The sequence below is a fragment of the Lissotriton vulgaris genome, chromosome 9 (assembly GCF_964263255.1).
Source record: "Lissotriton vulgaris chromosome 9, aLisVul1.2, whole genome shotgun sequence".
NCBI lineage: Eukaryota > Metazoa > Chordata > Amphibia > Caudata > Salamandridae > Lissotriton > Lissotriton vulgaris.
Genome location: NC_141697.1, coordinates 439,796,486 through 439,811,408, shown reverse-complemented (window position 1 = coordinate 439,811,408; position 14,923 = coordinate 439,796,486). Strand labels below are relative to the sequence as shown.

Below are 14,923 nucleotides of genomic sequence, written 5' to 3'. Positions count from 1 at the left end.
GTCCTATTAGAAAATTAAATCACATCTTAAAATTCGGCAACAATAGAAAGTAAACTTGTAGACCAATTGGGAGGGTGTAGGCAGGGATTGGAGTCAATAATAGTGAGCAGTGTGAATAATCGTGGTGTGAGCAGGGGGGTAGCACAGGATATCGAAGTTGGGGGTTTCAGTGACCAATATCGTAGCTCGCATACGGCTGGGGGCACTTTGCGGATTGGTAAGGAACGTGAAGAGTTAGCTCCGTGGGGTCTTGAGGGGCTTCCGTAGAGAGAGTTTGTGAGGTAGAGTCCGCTTTACGATCTTCCGGAGTGGTGAGGTGTAAGAACGGAGGAAAAAGTGAGTCCCATTCAGATGTGACTTATTCGAATGTGACGTGTTTCTTCTCAGCGGAGAGCTTTACCCTCCGCGGTACCCCATTTCCATATCGCACCACGCCATGCCCCCAAAGACACGGGGGAGGTGAGTGCTTTTCAGTACACTGTAATTATTCTCTTGGCTAATAGTAAAGCTAGGCTCGGAAACAGGGTGCGGACAAAGACGTTTTCTACGTTTAAAAATGCCAAGGGTGCATGCCTCCCAGGAGTTAAGGTCAGTGAGTTCAGTGACGTCGTGTAGTGTGGTATGTATAACTTGCCAAAGTAATGTTTTTTATTTAAAGACATTATCGAAAACATTCATATTTTAGTCCAATATTTAACCATGGTTGCAAATGACAACAAGCCGTATGTTCTTATTGCAGGCAGGATCCCTGGGGCGGTAGTGCGGCACGGAGCGGCCCAGTACGACTCATACCGGGCGGCTTCCCTTGTGCGGCGCGGCCCCAGGAGGTGGGGACAGTGCGCTGGAGTACGCTTCAGGCGTACGTGGCGTACAGGCAGGCACAGTGCGATTTAGCACGCTTCAGGTGTACAGGCAGGCACAGTGCGATTTAGTACGCTTCAGGCATACGTGGCGTACCTTTGTGCCCTGAAGCAGCGGACGGCACGTTGGTAGCAAGCACGAGCCGTACTTGGAATCCTCACATGCGGTGCGGCTTCGGGGGCTGGAGAGTGCGGGCCGTACTTTGAAGGGTACAAGCTTGCCGGATCGTGGCGGCTTGGATGCGGTGGCAAAGCGGCTCGAACAGGGATGGGTTCGCGTGTGTGTGTGCGTGCGCGTCTGTGTGAACAGCATGCCGGAATCGGAGCGCGTGTTCACGCGTGAGACCTGATCCGATTCCGGCTTGCTGTGCGTGCCCATCTCTAGTCTCCACTTTGGCTCGTTGGAAGCTGAGCCGACAGCTATAGTCTCGCGGCGAGAACGCGCTTTGCGCAATTTAGCCAGGGAGAGACCTAAAAACTGGTCAAATACCACATTAAAAAGTACATATATGGCACATCTGCGCAAAAATAGATTTAGTCCAAAGCTGCCAACGAAAAATAGGAATACCTTAGAGGTGTTTAACACTTTCTTGCTAACCAATACACTGAAATAGTTTTCCAAGGCCTACTAACAAATCCTCGACTCTTACAGTGCCAATCATTTCCCCTCAGAACTGATATACAAATTAAGGGATTCAGGGACATTTTACCAAAAAGGTAGCAGAATATTAACTTTAATACGAAGGTGGAAAAAAAAACCTGTTTTGACATGTACAAGATCTAAGCCACTTCTAAATACAGCCAATTATACCAACCTCTGGAATTACAAATTGTCCAGCAAAGAGCAGAGCATCGAGCAGGTTGTCAAGAGCGTCATTCCGAATTGTGTATATGGGCACCTGTAGGACATAAAAGGGTGAAATATAAATACAAATGCTATCTGAAGCAATACCATTTAAAAAAGAGACTAATGCATATAAAATGTGAAACCTAAACAAAAATGTTTAGAACAAACAATACTGTGAGTTTGTCTGGGTGTGCTATTGGAGTTTTTAAACAGATTTTCCCTAACCACTATTTCTTCCATCCACTTGAAAGGTTATATGGGTCTGCCTGAAAAATGTGTCTTTTACACCTAGTCAGAAGGAAACTTACTTAACACAGTGCATTTGGCAAAGAGCGCTAGAGCATCTACTCTTCCGACTTAATTCCATAACTGCTTTGCAACAAAGCATGTTTGTTGTTCGACTTGACATGTTTTTTCACACAGCCATGACTCATTGCGTACATGTGGGCTATTCGGAATTTGGTTGCTTTTTCCTTTTAGGTCACCACTGACAAGGAGCCAGTGCCAATTATTCACGCTCTTCCTAAATAAAACGATGCCCCTGCACTGAGAGTATGACCACTCTTGTAGATTCTTTTGCAAGATCAAAGTTATAAAATGGTTGCACATTCTATTGCACAGATTAAAGGTAGTCTCCTCTGCTGTGTGCCAGAATAATCAGTCTCAGATTGTATGGGGAAGGATTTGAGGATGTCATACAGTACAGTGAAAGCAATATTTATTATTATGGTATGTCATGATACTGCGAGTCCAGGCGGATGCAACAGTACCCCACAGAGCTTAGAAGTTTGTAAAAAACAAAATTGTTGCATCAATCTTTCAATACAATCATGAGAAAATGTTATATTTTAGCTTGTTCCTGGAGATAACACAGGCCCAGTGTGCAATGAAACAGTGAACAGAGAAAAGAACTAGACTGCAGCCCAGAATAGATACTAGAAGTAGGACGCTGGCTCTCTACATAGCGTACTAAAATGAAGTGCACTGTGCAGAGTCCAGTGGGTACGCAATTGGTTTACAGAGGCAAAGGTTGATAATACTAACACTCTCTTCCATGGTAGTGTGGGCAAGCAGTTAGGCTTATGAGAGGGTAGGGCTAAGCATTTGCTGTACTCACAGAGGCAGTAAAGAAGACGCACTCAAAGAATAAATCTGAGGCTAAATTTAAAAATAACACTTTTTATATATATTTTAAAATCAATAACTAATTCAAAGGTAAGTATAGTTTTTGACATAAATATCCACAGGTAAGTAAAACGTTAAAGCCTGTGCGCTTTTATGCACAATGCAGTCCCATGGAAGAAAAAGTCAAAGATGCATAAAAGTAGATAGTCGGGTTTCAGGGGTTCACCTTCTGGGATTGGAATAGTAGTGGGCCACGGTTTAAAGTACTAACAGAAGTTAAATCAGGAATATCCCTGGTTCTACTAGGAGCAGGGTTCTGGTGAGGCTGGTAGCTGGCGCGCTACAGAGAAGGGGTGCCACCTGTAAAGAGGCTGCACAGGGTCACTTGCGAGCAAGTCAGAGGGCTCTCAAACGGGGGCTGACGTTGAAAGGGGTCTTGGAGGACCCGGGCAGGCGGCTCGGGTGCAGAGCGATTAGTTTGGTTGGGTGCGGAGTGTTGCAGCTCGCAATCAGGGACAAACAGAAGGCAGGGGAAAAACCAAAGCAGCTGAGCCACTCTCCAAGTGGATATCCGTGATGCTGATGTCCCTCGGCGGCTGCTTGGTCCTGGTGCAGTGGGAATCCAGCCTGGGCTCTCACTGTTGGTATTTGGTGAGGGCATCCGGTACCCCATGGATTGGTGCTGCACGGCTCAGGTTGGTCCTGGTGTCTTCATACTCAGTGGGAAGTCAGATCTGACCTTCCAGAGCACTAGTACCATTTCCTGGTAGTGTCCGGCATCGGTCGGGCCTGGGAGCTTCAAAGCAGTGGACAGGACTTCTTGTCGCTGTCTGCAAACGAGTAGCTCCTATACTCCAAGGGAGACGGACTGTGGTTTTTGAAGTGCTGGCAGGCTAACCACAGCTTGGGTAGTTCTCCATCTCGCAGGATGAGTCCCGCTGTCGAGAGAGGGCTCAGGAAGGCAGGGTTTCACATCAAAGTCCAAATTTCTGCGGAAGTTCTTGCTAGACAGTGACTGCTTCGCCCTTCTTCTGCTGATCTGTCGAATCGGAGTTCTTGGGTTCAGGGGTGCCACCTAAATACTCAATTTAGGGGCGTTTATGGGGAGTGACGGATAGTAGCCAATGGGATACCTACCTTTAGGGGGTCTACACCCTTTATATGACCACTTCCAGTGGTCATATACATATAGGGTTATGCCCTGGCCCTAGAATGCTTATTCCATCCAAAACAACATGGAGGAATCTGGAAAGTGAGGTCCACATCAGCTGGCCCGCCCTAGCAGTGGTGCTGGCTGAAATTGGGCCCACCTCCTAATCGTGCTAATTTTTCCCACCTGTCTGGCTACGAAAACGAGGTGTCAGGACAGGGGGTGCTCCTCCACTATCTGGAGAGTCTAGGAGTCGAATAACAAAAGGCGGCAGGGCCTTTGAAGGTTCCCGCTCTGGAATGCCCATCCTGCTTGGAGGTGAGAGCAACTCTGCCCAAAGCAGGCTTTCTTCCTGACCTCAGAGAGCGAATGCGCTCACCTCAAGGGGTCAGAAACCTGTCTATGGTGGCTGGCTGGTTGAGACCAGTCAGTCAACACACTAGTAGTCAATAGGTTTTATGGGGCCACCTCTAAGGTGCCCTCTGGGTGCATTTATTAATAAATCCAGCACTGGCATAAGTGTGGTTTATTAAGACGAGGTGTTTGGTACCAAAACTCCTGGGGTACAGTGAAGCCATCATGCAGCTGGGGAACTCGTAATGACGAGTGTCCAGTCCATGTACTCGTTATGGCTTCCGTGAGCACTGGTAATATCTACGGGTGAACTTAAATATATGCCCACAAATAGGTATAATTAAGGCTCCCTGCTTTCCGTTTTTACTGATTTTGTCAGATAAATACAGACCGAAAACCATTTATTTTCTGGTCTATATTTATTTTTAAATGTGGGTAAAAACGAAAATTGGGTGCTTTTTGAGTGATTATGAATACAGTTTGCCACGAGTGCCGGGCCAATAACTGTGGATTGATAGGTAAGGGGTTAAAAAAGAAAGGAATTTTAGTAAAGAGGCTTCAACAGCAGTAGATCTGCACAATGCGGATCCTGAAATGTTCATATTTTCATATAAATGTATCGATTTATCTTCTGCGTGTGTTCAGATCACTGAAACCTGGCAGGCATTCAAGCATGACTGCATATTGGTTAAATAAATGTGTAAATATACGAGTTTCAGCTTTGTTTCTCATAAAACCCATAATAAATATGGATAAATACAGAAAAAGTTGCCAAAAATAAAACAGACAAATGCCAAAAAAATGAATATTATAAAACCGGGAGCCCTAGGTATAAAGCACCTGCCTTAGGGCAGCAAAGCCTACCGTAGGGGTGACTTACCTAATGCCACATGTAGTGTTGGCAGACATGGCACACAGGAATGTGAGCCATGTCGACGCTTCGGTTTTCTCTGCACCTAGACACGCAGGCTGCAATGGCAGATTGAATGAGCTTGGTGAGGGGTCCCTTAAGGTGGCACAACTTGTGCAGCAGCCCTTAGGGACCCTCGATAGTTTCAAGGCCCTAGGTACCACTTACTAGTGACTTACAGGGATTCTAAAGCGGTGACAATTGCGGAACAATCGTACAATTTAGGTAAAGAACACCGGTATGGGGACCTGGTTAGCAGGAACCCAGTACGCTTTCAGTCAAAGTTCCAACAGACACCAGGCAAAAAGTGGGGAGTAACCATGTCAAAAGGGGCACTTTCCTACACGAGTGGCTAAGAATAATTCATGCATTCCAGAGTCACTGTGGTTTTCCTCAATAACGTTTAATCCGGTGCTTTAAATTGAAATACAGAAGTCCTGGTAGTCTCTATTTAGAGCACATTTTTGCTCCTAAAAAGTACTGGTCCTCTCCCATTAAATGTCATGCAGCCGTGCTGATGAAGTGCAGGTACTTCCCCATTCAAATTATATAAGTGTGGGCACTCAGTACCGGGCCGTACCTGGCCATTTAAAGCACTGGTTTAATGGCATATGACACTTTAGTGCACTTAGTGGTTGGCCAGCCTTATGTGGCTTCAACTACCACTTTTAAGTGCAGCCGAGGAGACTTCTGTGGGCGACAGCTGCTCTTTTCACCAGTGTGCGCTGTCTCGGTGTGCAGCACCCATGCCCCACCCCACAGCTGAAGAGGGCCCTGCAGCCACGTTATCCACGTATGCAACTGCCAGCCGCAGAGGTAGCGGTCTCGGCTCCACCCCTGTTTGCAGATCTGAAATGTAAGCCCGATTGCCACTGTATAGCCGAGACAAATAACGAATCATGGTAGTTTGTTTCCTTTTCTGTATTTATTTATTATTTTATTTATGCGATTTTATATAGCGCGAACTTTACCCGAAGGTGTGTGCGCTTTACATAGGACCCAGTTTCAAACATAAGGACTGACGGTACAAAAAGAATTAGCACATTTTTGACTTACATAAGAACCAGTTGAAAACATACGGATTTAGGATTACATGCGTTATAAAAAAAAGGTACAAACAGATAAAAATTGCAAATGTACAAGAGATAAAGTCACACAAGGAGGAGATACAAATCGATAAACTCTAGGCATATACTGGTGATATCTCTATCTACAAAGGGAGGGGATACACGTGGATATACTCTAAGAGTCACATGGGAATGGTAGAGAGCAGAGCGGACTCCTGCATAAACTAGTGAGGATCATAAACTAGTGAGTACATTGCTATGGTAGAAGGGACTGCTCCTCTCAGAGAAGCAAGCGGTGGAGCCGGGGTGGCGGATTCTGCAACAAGATGAGATCCGTAGGGGAGGGAAGAACAGAGCAGAGGAGGTGTTTGCCTCTCACTGCGGTGGCGCAGTAAAGCTTCTGTAGAGCTCCCTGCTTTGGAACAAGAGGGTGTTGATAGCCCTGAAAGACAATAACGGCAGTTAATTAACCCCTGCGTCCCCACCCCTCCCCCCATTAAAGCCATCACTTGTGTGTGGCTACATACCTACTAACTCACACGGTGCCACCGTGTGACACGATATCACCCGGTGAGGAGCCGATAACATATGGAGGCAGAGAAAACGAGCTGAAAACCACTGTAAATAGTGGTTTTCAACTCGTTCGAGGTTTTGAACTGAGGGACAACGGAACCACCCTCAACAAGTGTTTTTCTTCTTTTTGGGAGCAGGGGGCCTGGGGTTCAAAAGTGCCTCGTAGGTATTTCTCGGCATTAGGACCCGCCCCCTTCAAGTTGGCAGGTTTGTGGCTAGGATCCGAAATTGTTGGGGGCAGACAATTAATAGCCATGGTTATCAGCAGGTGTTGCCAATAATGCTTAGTTCATGGATATATGTTAGAAAACAATGGGCAGAAACAAATACTGGGACCAAGATGCAGCGTCTGGGGCTCTGCAGTTAAACTATGCACTAAACAAAAACTCCATCAAATAAACGTGTGTACATCAGTCCAATTTTTACCATTGGTCGGGCCAGCACGACTTATTTTACACCAAGAAAGCAATGCATGTTTTGTGCTAGTATATTATGAGGTCTATAAGGTAATACTTTGCTGTTTTATGAAAGTATATTATGAGGTCTAGAAGTTAATAATTAGCTATGGCCGCTCATCTCACAGTCCCTCCCCCCTCCCCCCACCCCGGCGGTCAGAACGTTATATTGCATAAAGTTAAACAATACCGAACTTGAACTTTTGTAATCCCTCCTGATCTAAAATTCTGCCCTGGGAAAGAGGCGGGCTGGGTGATGATGACCCATAATCGCCATAACCAGGCGATAATTAAAGCATTCCTACACGTTCCTACCGGTGCACAACCTTTCTGAAGAAGCAGGGAACAGAAAACGAACCAATAAAATGTCGGTGGTCACCGAAGCCCACACTCCCTGCGCATTGCGTAATCGGAGGGCCGCAGCGGACACACATTACTCAACAGTAAATAAAGAAACGTGTAGCAGAGCTTAACTAGTCAAACAAAGTCATCCAGGGGTCACGTGTGCCGAGTCTATGCATGTAAACGTCCTTACTATTTATGACAGACACGATTAACATTTCAAGGATTAAGAACCAGGATGTTTTGACAACATTGTTCTAGGCCACTGAAGAGCAAAGAAAAAACAAGCATTGGCATAGCCAATAGGTCTCGCTTTTGGGACCTTCCAAGTATTTAGTTATGCAGCACAATAGCCTTGGTGCAACAACACCAACTGTTGCGTGGCTAAACACTTATAAGGTCCCAAAGGCGAGACTTATTGGCTATGCCAATGTATGTAATTTTTTGTTCTTGGGGGAAACCAGGCTAGTGCCAGGAGGGTAAAGGGTGAGTGATAGGGAGGGGAGGAGTGAATGCCAAGAGGGACAAGGGTGACTGTCAGGCCATAGGGGTGAAGGGTGAGTGCCAGAGAGGGGAGGAGCGAGTGCCAGGGAGATGATAAGTAAGAGTCAGGAGGGTCAAGGGTGAGTGCCAGGGAGGGGGGAAGTAGGAGTCAGTGGCGTCACTAGGGGGATGCGGGGGGGGTGCGGACCGCACCGGGTTTCACCCCATCTGGGGGGTGACACCAATCTACACTGACGAGTCTACCTGCGTACTGCTTTAGTGCAAGAAGCGTGCCACCACCGCACCCCGGCCTGCCGTAGCTACGGGCACCATCTGCCATCTGCATTCTGCACGTGCACGGAATGGATGGGTCACAGAAGTCAAGCAGTCAAGGGTTTGGGTTTGATTTGTTGTTCTGTGACGAAAGTCGAAACGAAACCGAAGCCAAACCAATGCATATACCAGGCAGGCAAAGGCATCGTTGACTTGCCGGCCGGGGAAAGGTTGCTTTGTTCATTGAAGTCAGCGGACTGTATGCAGGTGTGTTAATAGAGATAGAGATTCTATCTTTGAATATTTTGTGACAGGCACTGTTGCAATCATGTGCAGGCCTCGAGTGGGAACCTAACATTTCATGTCTTTTTTGGATATACCAACTTAGGCCAAGAGCTCTGCCTGTTCCTCATGCTGTTCACACTCGCCAGCGTCTCGCAGGAGATCTGCAATGCTTGACTGCAATTTTCTTTGCTCACAAGGCAACTCTATAGCAGCCTAGCTCATCTGAGGGTGCATGGTTTCCTATTTTTCAGAATCTTGCAGTTTTCAGTTTTCCAGTGAACCAGTTCAAAATTACAGCTTGCTCTTCACTACAGTGCCACCTGTTGCTCGCACTCGTGTTTATACAAATCCAGGGAAGACAGATGGAGTAAGAGTGAGAGGGAGACAGAGGGAGCTAGAGGGAGTAAGACAGCGAGAGAGGGAGACAGAGGGAGTAAGACAGAGAGAGAGGGAGCTAGACAGAGAGAGGGGGCTAGAGGGAGTAAGAGAGAGAGAGGGAGCAAGAGAGAGCGAGGGAGCTAGAGGGCGTAAGACAGAGAGAGAGAGACAGAGGGAGCTAGAGGGAGTAAGACAGAGAGAGAGTGAGCTAGAGGGCGCTAGACAGAGAGAGGGAGCTAGAGGGAGTAAGAGAGAGAGAGGGAGCTAGAGGGAGTAAGACAGAGAGAGAGAGGGAGCTAGAGAGAGTAAGACAGAGAGAGGGAGCTAGAGAGCGCAAGACAGAGAGAGAGGGAGCAAGAGGGAGTAACAAAGAGAGAGAGGGAGCTAGAGAGAGTAAGACAGAGAGAGGGAGCTAGAGAGAGTAAGACAGAGAGAGAGAGGGAGCTAGAGGGAGCAATACAGAGAGGGAGCTAGAGGGAGCAATACAGAGAGGGAGCTAGAGGGAGTAAGAGAGAGAAATGGAGCTAGAGGGAGTAAGAGAGAGAGCGGGGGCTAGAGGGAGTAAGACAGAGAGAGGGAGCTAGAGGGAGTAAGACAGAGAGAGAGGGAGCTAGAGAGAGCAAGACAGAGAGAGGGAGCTAGAAGGAGTAAGAGAGGGAGCTAGAGGGAGCAAGACGGAGAGAGGTAGTAAGACAGAGGGAGAGGGAGCTAGAGGGAGTAAGAGAGAGAGATGGAGCTAGAGGGAGTAAGAGAGAGAGAGCGGGAGCTAGAGGGAGTAAGACAGAGAGAGGGAGCTAGAGGGAGCAATACAGAGAGAGAGGGAGCTAGAGGGAGTAAGAGAGAGAGATGGAGCTAGAGGGAGTAAGACAGAGAGAGGGAGCTAGAGGGAGCAAGACAGAGAGAGAGGGAGCTAGAAGGAGTAAGAGAGGGAGAGAGGGAGCTAGAGGGAGCAAGACAGAGAGAGAGAGGGAGTTAGAGGGAGTAAGAGAGAGAGGGAGACAGAGGGAGCTAGAGGGAGTAAGACAGAGAGAGGGAGCTAAAGGGAGCTAGACAGAGAGAGGGAGCTAGAGGGAGTAAGACAGTACCTAGCGCCGTACATTTCCGACAGAGGTGGTCCAGGCGGTAAGTCCTGAGGGGGTGACACCATGAGTTACCCGCACCGGGTGACACCAACCCCAGTGACGCCACTGGTAGGAGTGCCAGGGGTGAGGGGTAGCTGCCAGGCCAGGGGGGTGAAGGACTAGTGCCACAGAGGTGAAGGTTGAGTGCCAGGTCAGGGGGATAAAGGGAGAGTACCAGGGAGATGAAGGTTGAGTGCCATGGAGGTGAGACGTAAGAGTCAGGAGGGTCAAGGGTGAGTGCCAGGGAGGGGAAGGGTGAGTGCAAGGGGTGAAGGGTAGCTGCCAGGCCAGGGGAATGAAGGGCTCATGCCATGGAGGTGAAGGGTGAGTGCCAAGGGGGCGAGTAGTGAATACCAGGAGGGACATGGGTGAGTGGCAGGGAGGTGACAGTGGAGTGTCACGCAGAGTCAATGCTGAGTGCCAGAGAGGGAGAAGGGTGAGTGCCAGGTGCGAGGAGTGACTGCCAGGCCTGAGGGTTGAAGGGCGAGTGCCAGGGAGGTGAGGGGTGAGTGACAGACTGCAAACAGTAGTGAGCTGGGGTCTAGAAGGAGGTGCGGAGATCACCTGGTGAGTGCCAGGCTGGGACGCACCTGTGCCAGGCCAGACTTGGGTGGATGCAGTGAACCTCTGAAAGGCGGGTGCCAGGTCACTCGTAACCTTAGTACAGGAGTGGGGTGCGCAGGAGAGAGTAACATGCAGTTGTGTGAGTGCTGTTGTGTGTGTGTGTGTGTGTGTGGTTGTGTGTGTGTGTGTGGTGTGAGGTTGTGTGAGTGGTGTGTGTGTGGTGTGCGATTGTGTGTGTGGTGTGCGGTTGTGTGTGTGGTTGTGTGTGTGTGTGGTTGTGTGTGTGTGTGGTTGTGTGTGTGGTTGTGTGTGTGGTTGTGTGTGTGGTTGTGTGTGTGGTTGTGTGTGTGTGTTTGTGTGTGTGTTTGTTTGTTTGTGTGTGTGTTTGTTTGTTTGTGTGTGTGTTTGTGTGTGTGTGTGTTTGTTTGTGTGTGTGTTTGTTTGTGTGTGTGTTTGTTTGTGTGTGTGTGTTTGTGTGTGTGTTTGTGTGTGTGGTTGTGTGTGTGTTTGTGTGTGTGGTTGTGTGTGTGTTTGTGTGTGTGTGTTTGTGGTTGTGTGTGTGTGGTTGTGTGTGTGTGGTTGTGTGTGTGTGGTTGTGTGTGGTTGTGTGTGTGTGGTTGTGTGTGTGGTTGTGTGTGTGGTTGTGTGTGTGGCTGTGTGGTTGTGTGTGTGGTTGGTTGTGTGTGTGGTTGTGTGGTTGTGTGTTGTGTGTGTGTGGTTGTGTGTGTGTGTGTGTGTGTGTGTGTGTGTGTGGTTGTGTGTGGTGGGTGCTTGTGTGGGTGCTTGTGTGGGTGCCTGTGTGTGTGGTTGTGTGTGTGTTTGAGTGCATGGTTGTGTGTGTTGTTTTGTGTGGGGTTGTGTGTGGGGATGTGTGTGTGGTTGTGTGTGGGTGTGATTGTGGGTGTGGTTTTGTGTGTGGTTGTGTGTACTGTAATCCATGCAAGTTGCGTGTTGGGAGCAATTAAATTAGGCCCAATACCAATTTGTATAGTTGATAGGCATTGACGAGCAGAGTAAATACGTGGTCGTGCACGGAAGAGCCTACAAAGTTTGAGAAAAATACGTTTATTCATAAGACTAATACTAAGAAAATTTTGATGCAACTCGAAAAAGTTTGCACACCATGGTAATTTACATTTGGATTCAAACGAAAGTGATCGGACAGAGGCAGAGGGGACAGCACGAGAAATAAAAACAAGCAACTTAATGACCTGACGGAGGAGACAGATGGTGGCTGCGCGCGTGTAAGCTCGCGTGAACGCAAGCGTGATCAGCACATGCGCTGGATCAGGCGAGACCTAAAAATAGACACTCAAACTGGCCAAAGAACACATGATCACGCCCACTGGTAAATGAGACAACAGCCACTCCCATAGGAGTTATTAAAGGCTACATTCAAGCGGACACTCAAGGGAATGACGTTTACGAATACTTGATTTGAGCATATCAGATGTGCGTTTACCAAGCGCCAAACATGGCTGAACGGCGTTTGATGCAATGTGCATAATCAAGCATATATAAAAGTGTGCACATATGCAGCCAGGCCTCCAGATGGTTGAACAGGAACCCCACCGACAGATCAGCGTGGCTCGAGACGGAGCATTATATTGCCAGCCTGTTCCCCTTGGTAGCGACCCCAACTATGACTGCATGCTTTTACCCACTACAACTTCGCTTTCAGTGATGACAATAAAGCTTTACTTATTGTGGACAAATCTCTAGCCTCCAACGTTAAATCTTATTCCGTCTCTTTATGGTACAATAAGAAACTTTAACTGCCCATCTTCCCTACACTGGGGCCACACCGGGCATCTAGTGTCAGACCTCTACATAGGTACTGAACCCTTAACCTTTGCAACCCTCCAAGGAAAGTACTACCTTTCCAAACTGGAGTTCTAGGACTTCTTGAAAAGAAACACAAGGATCTCTAAATTAGGCCCTTTAACAAATATAACTTTTTTCTCCTCTCTTAAATGTATCTAGTCAGGGGGCCACATAGCATTTAAGATTTACAAACTAATCAGTAGTACTAATAAATGACCCACCTTCAACCTATGTAGTAAATGGGCTCGTTCTCATTCTGATAAAGAAAGGTCACCGCCGGCAGAGAACACCTGGGATAAAACTTGCTCAAGGGTGAACTTGTCCCACCATAAGTACAAACAACATTTTTTGCAGCACACTCTACTGGACCCCTAGTAGACTCAAAACGAAAACGGAGGGATCTGGACTTTTGCTCGTCATGCAGAGCACAGCGTGGCGACCAGAAAACATGCTCTTCTCTTGTACACAGCTTACCTCTTATTGGAATGATACTGCCGCCCAAATAGACAGACTATTCAAAACATCCATCTCAATGGACTTCCCAGCAATCATACTGGGCTCATATGCATTAGAAACACCACTGCCTCTGTCAGAATTGGACCTTACCCTACTCGATTATTTATCACCATTGCATTGCTAGACTGGAAGGCTAGTAACAATTTTTCCTATTACACATGGTGGGCATGGCTCACATATCTTAAAAGTACTCATTCAGACCAAAAGAAGGCTGTGGTAAACCCAACTGACTCAACTAATTTGGACAACTTTGGAATCCTTTAGTCACATCTCACAGTAGGTTGTGCAGACGCCTTGATCTTCACCATATGCTCAGGGTTGTGCTCGAGACCCCGTCGATCAGCCACTGATTGTCTCACTCCTTACCCACCCCTTTCCTTCTTCTGATCTTCTCTCACCGTCTATTTCTTTAAATGTTTGGTGCCTTAAAACCATTGCTCTATGTGCACCATGGATGCTCAATAAGTATATTGAAAGCCTGGGGTATTCTATAAGGCCAACTACATATCGTACTAATATTGCACAGCTTACCAAGAACGGAAATACCAATACAAGGTTATGTGTTCTTTTCTCTTGTGTGAATAGTTGGCCTGGTATTTGATGTACATTAATGTCAGTGGGCACCTTGCACCAGTCCAGACAACCCTTATTAGGATTTAAGAGTTCTTAGACAACCTTTGAAAGCTCTCTAAGTGGTAGCTGTGGAAAGCAGCCTTCAGGCTTAGTCCAGAAGCAGTGTAAAGCAGCTTGTTTTACCAGAAGGCAATCTTAAGTATAGATGAAGTGAAAAAGAACCACACTCAGTATTTATAAAAATATGTATTTATTGTATGTTCCGATAGCTTCAAACACGGAGATAAACATAATGCACACAATACTTTAGCAAAGAAACACAGTAAATAGCATGCAATACACAGTGGCCCCATGGGGGACCAAACCATATACTAAGAAAGTGCTATAAGACCAACAACTCGAGTCAAGACAGTGTTGTGAAGACATAGAAGTGCTGGCACCCCAAGGAACCACCTAAGGCGAGTAGATAGGGACCCCATGGAGAGCGTGTGTCGTTTAGAACGACGCCTGTGTGTTCCGTACAACTCTGTGTGCAAGTTGCGGTTCGATTTTTAAACATTAAGGACCCTTCCTAGTGGACTCTGAAGAAACCGCTTGGAAGACAGAAGGTTGGAGAGCCACCCCACCTGTGGATACCCTAGTACCCACATAACCTACAGCAGGAAAGCCGGGTGCATACGTGTGAAGTGGTGTCGGAAACCGTTGTCTAACCCAATGGAGGACTTTAAGAAAGTGCCGCTGGGGAAGAAGGAGAAAGTGTCTGGTCAAATTCATGGATGGATTCTTGAAGAGGAGTGACCAGGAGGCTTGGAAGACAAATGCCCTCCAATGTCGGGTGCTTAAGGGAAGATGACAATGACTTGGACTGTGAGGACCAGGCAACGTTGAGGAGGACCTGGAGCCGTCCCACGAAGGATGTTGAGTTCTAAGGGGGCAGTGTCCGGTGAGAGCACAAACAAGCATTGGCAAAGGCAAGCCACGCAGGAATCAAAGAAAGAGCTACGTCGGGACCAGCAAAGTCCAGGGGACTCACCAAAGGCAGGGGGATCAGGCCACTTGCAAAGAAGCCAACAAGCCTTTGCAAGTTTGGGTGCGGTGTACAGAGATTCAGTTATTGCAACCCCCCACAAGGGATACTGGCCTCGAACATGGTGAAAGGGCAGGCCTTGGGAGCTGTGGAAAACCACCACCTGTGTTGGAGCCTACGGAGTCCAGAGGAGCTC

General features: G+C 47.6%; 1 protein-coding gene across 1 annotated transcript in view; it reads right to left on the bottom strand.

Annotated features, from left to right (window-relative positions):
- LOC147690254 (60 kDa lysophospholipase-like) overlaps positions 1–14,923 on the bottom strand; it is a 363,203-nt gene that overhangs the window by 251,329 nt on the left and 96,951 nt on the right. The window contains exon 5 of the mRNA XM_086937891.1: positions 1,676–1,759. Within this exon, the coding sequence (XP_086794017.1) occupies positions 1,676–1,759 (84 nt within the window). The remainder of the gene's footprint in view (positions 1–1,675; positions 1,760–14,923) is intronic.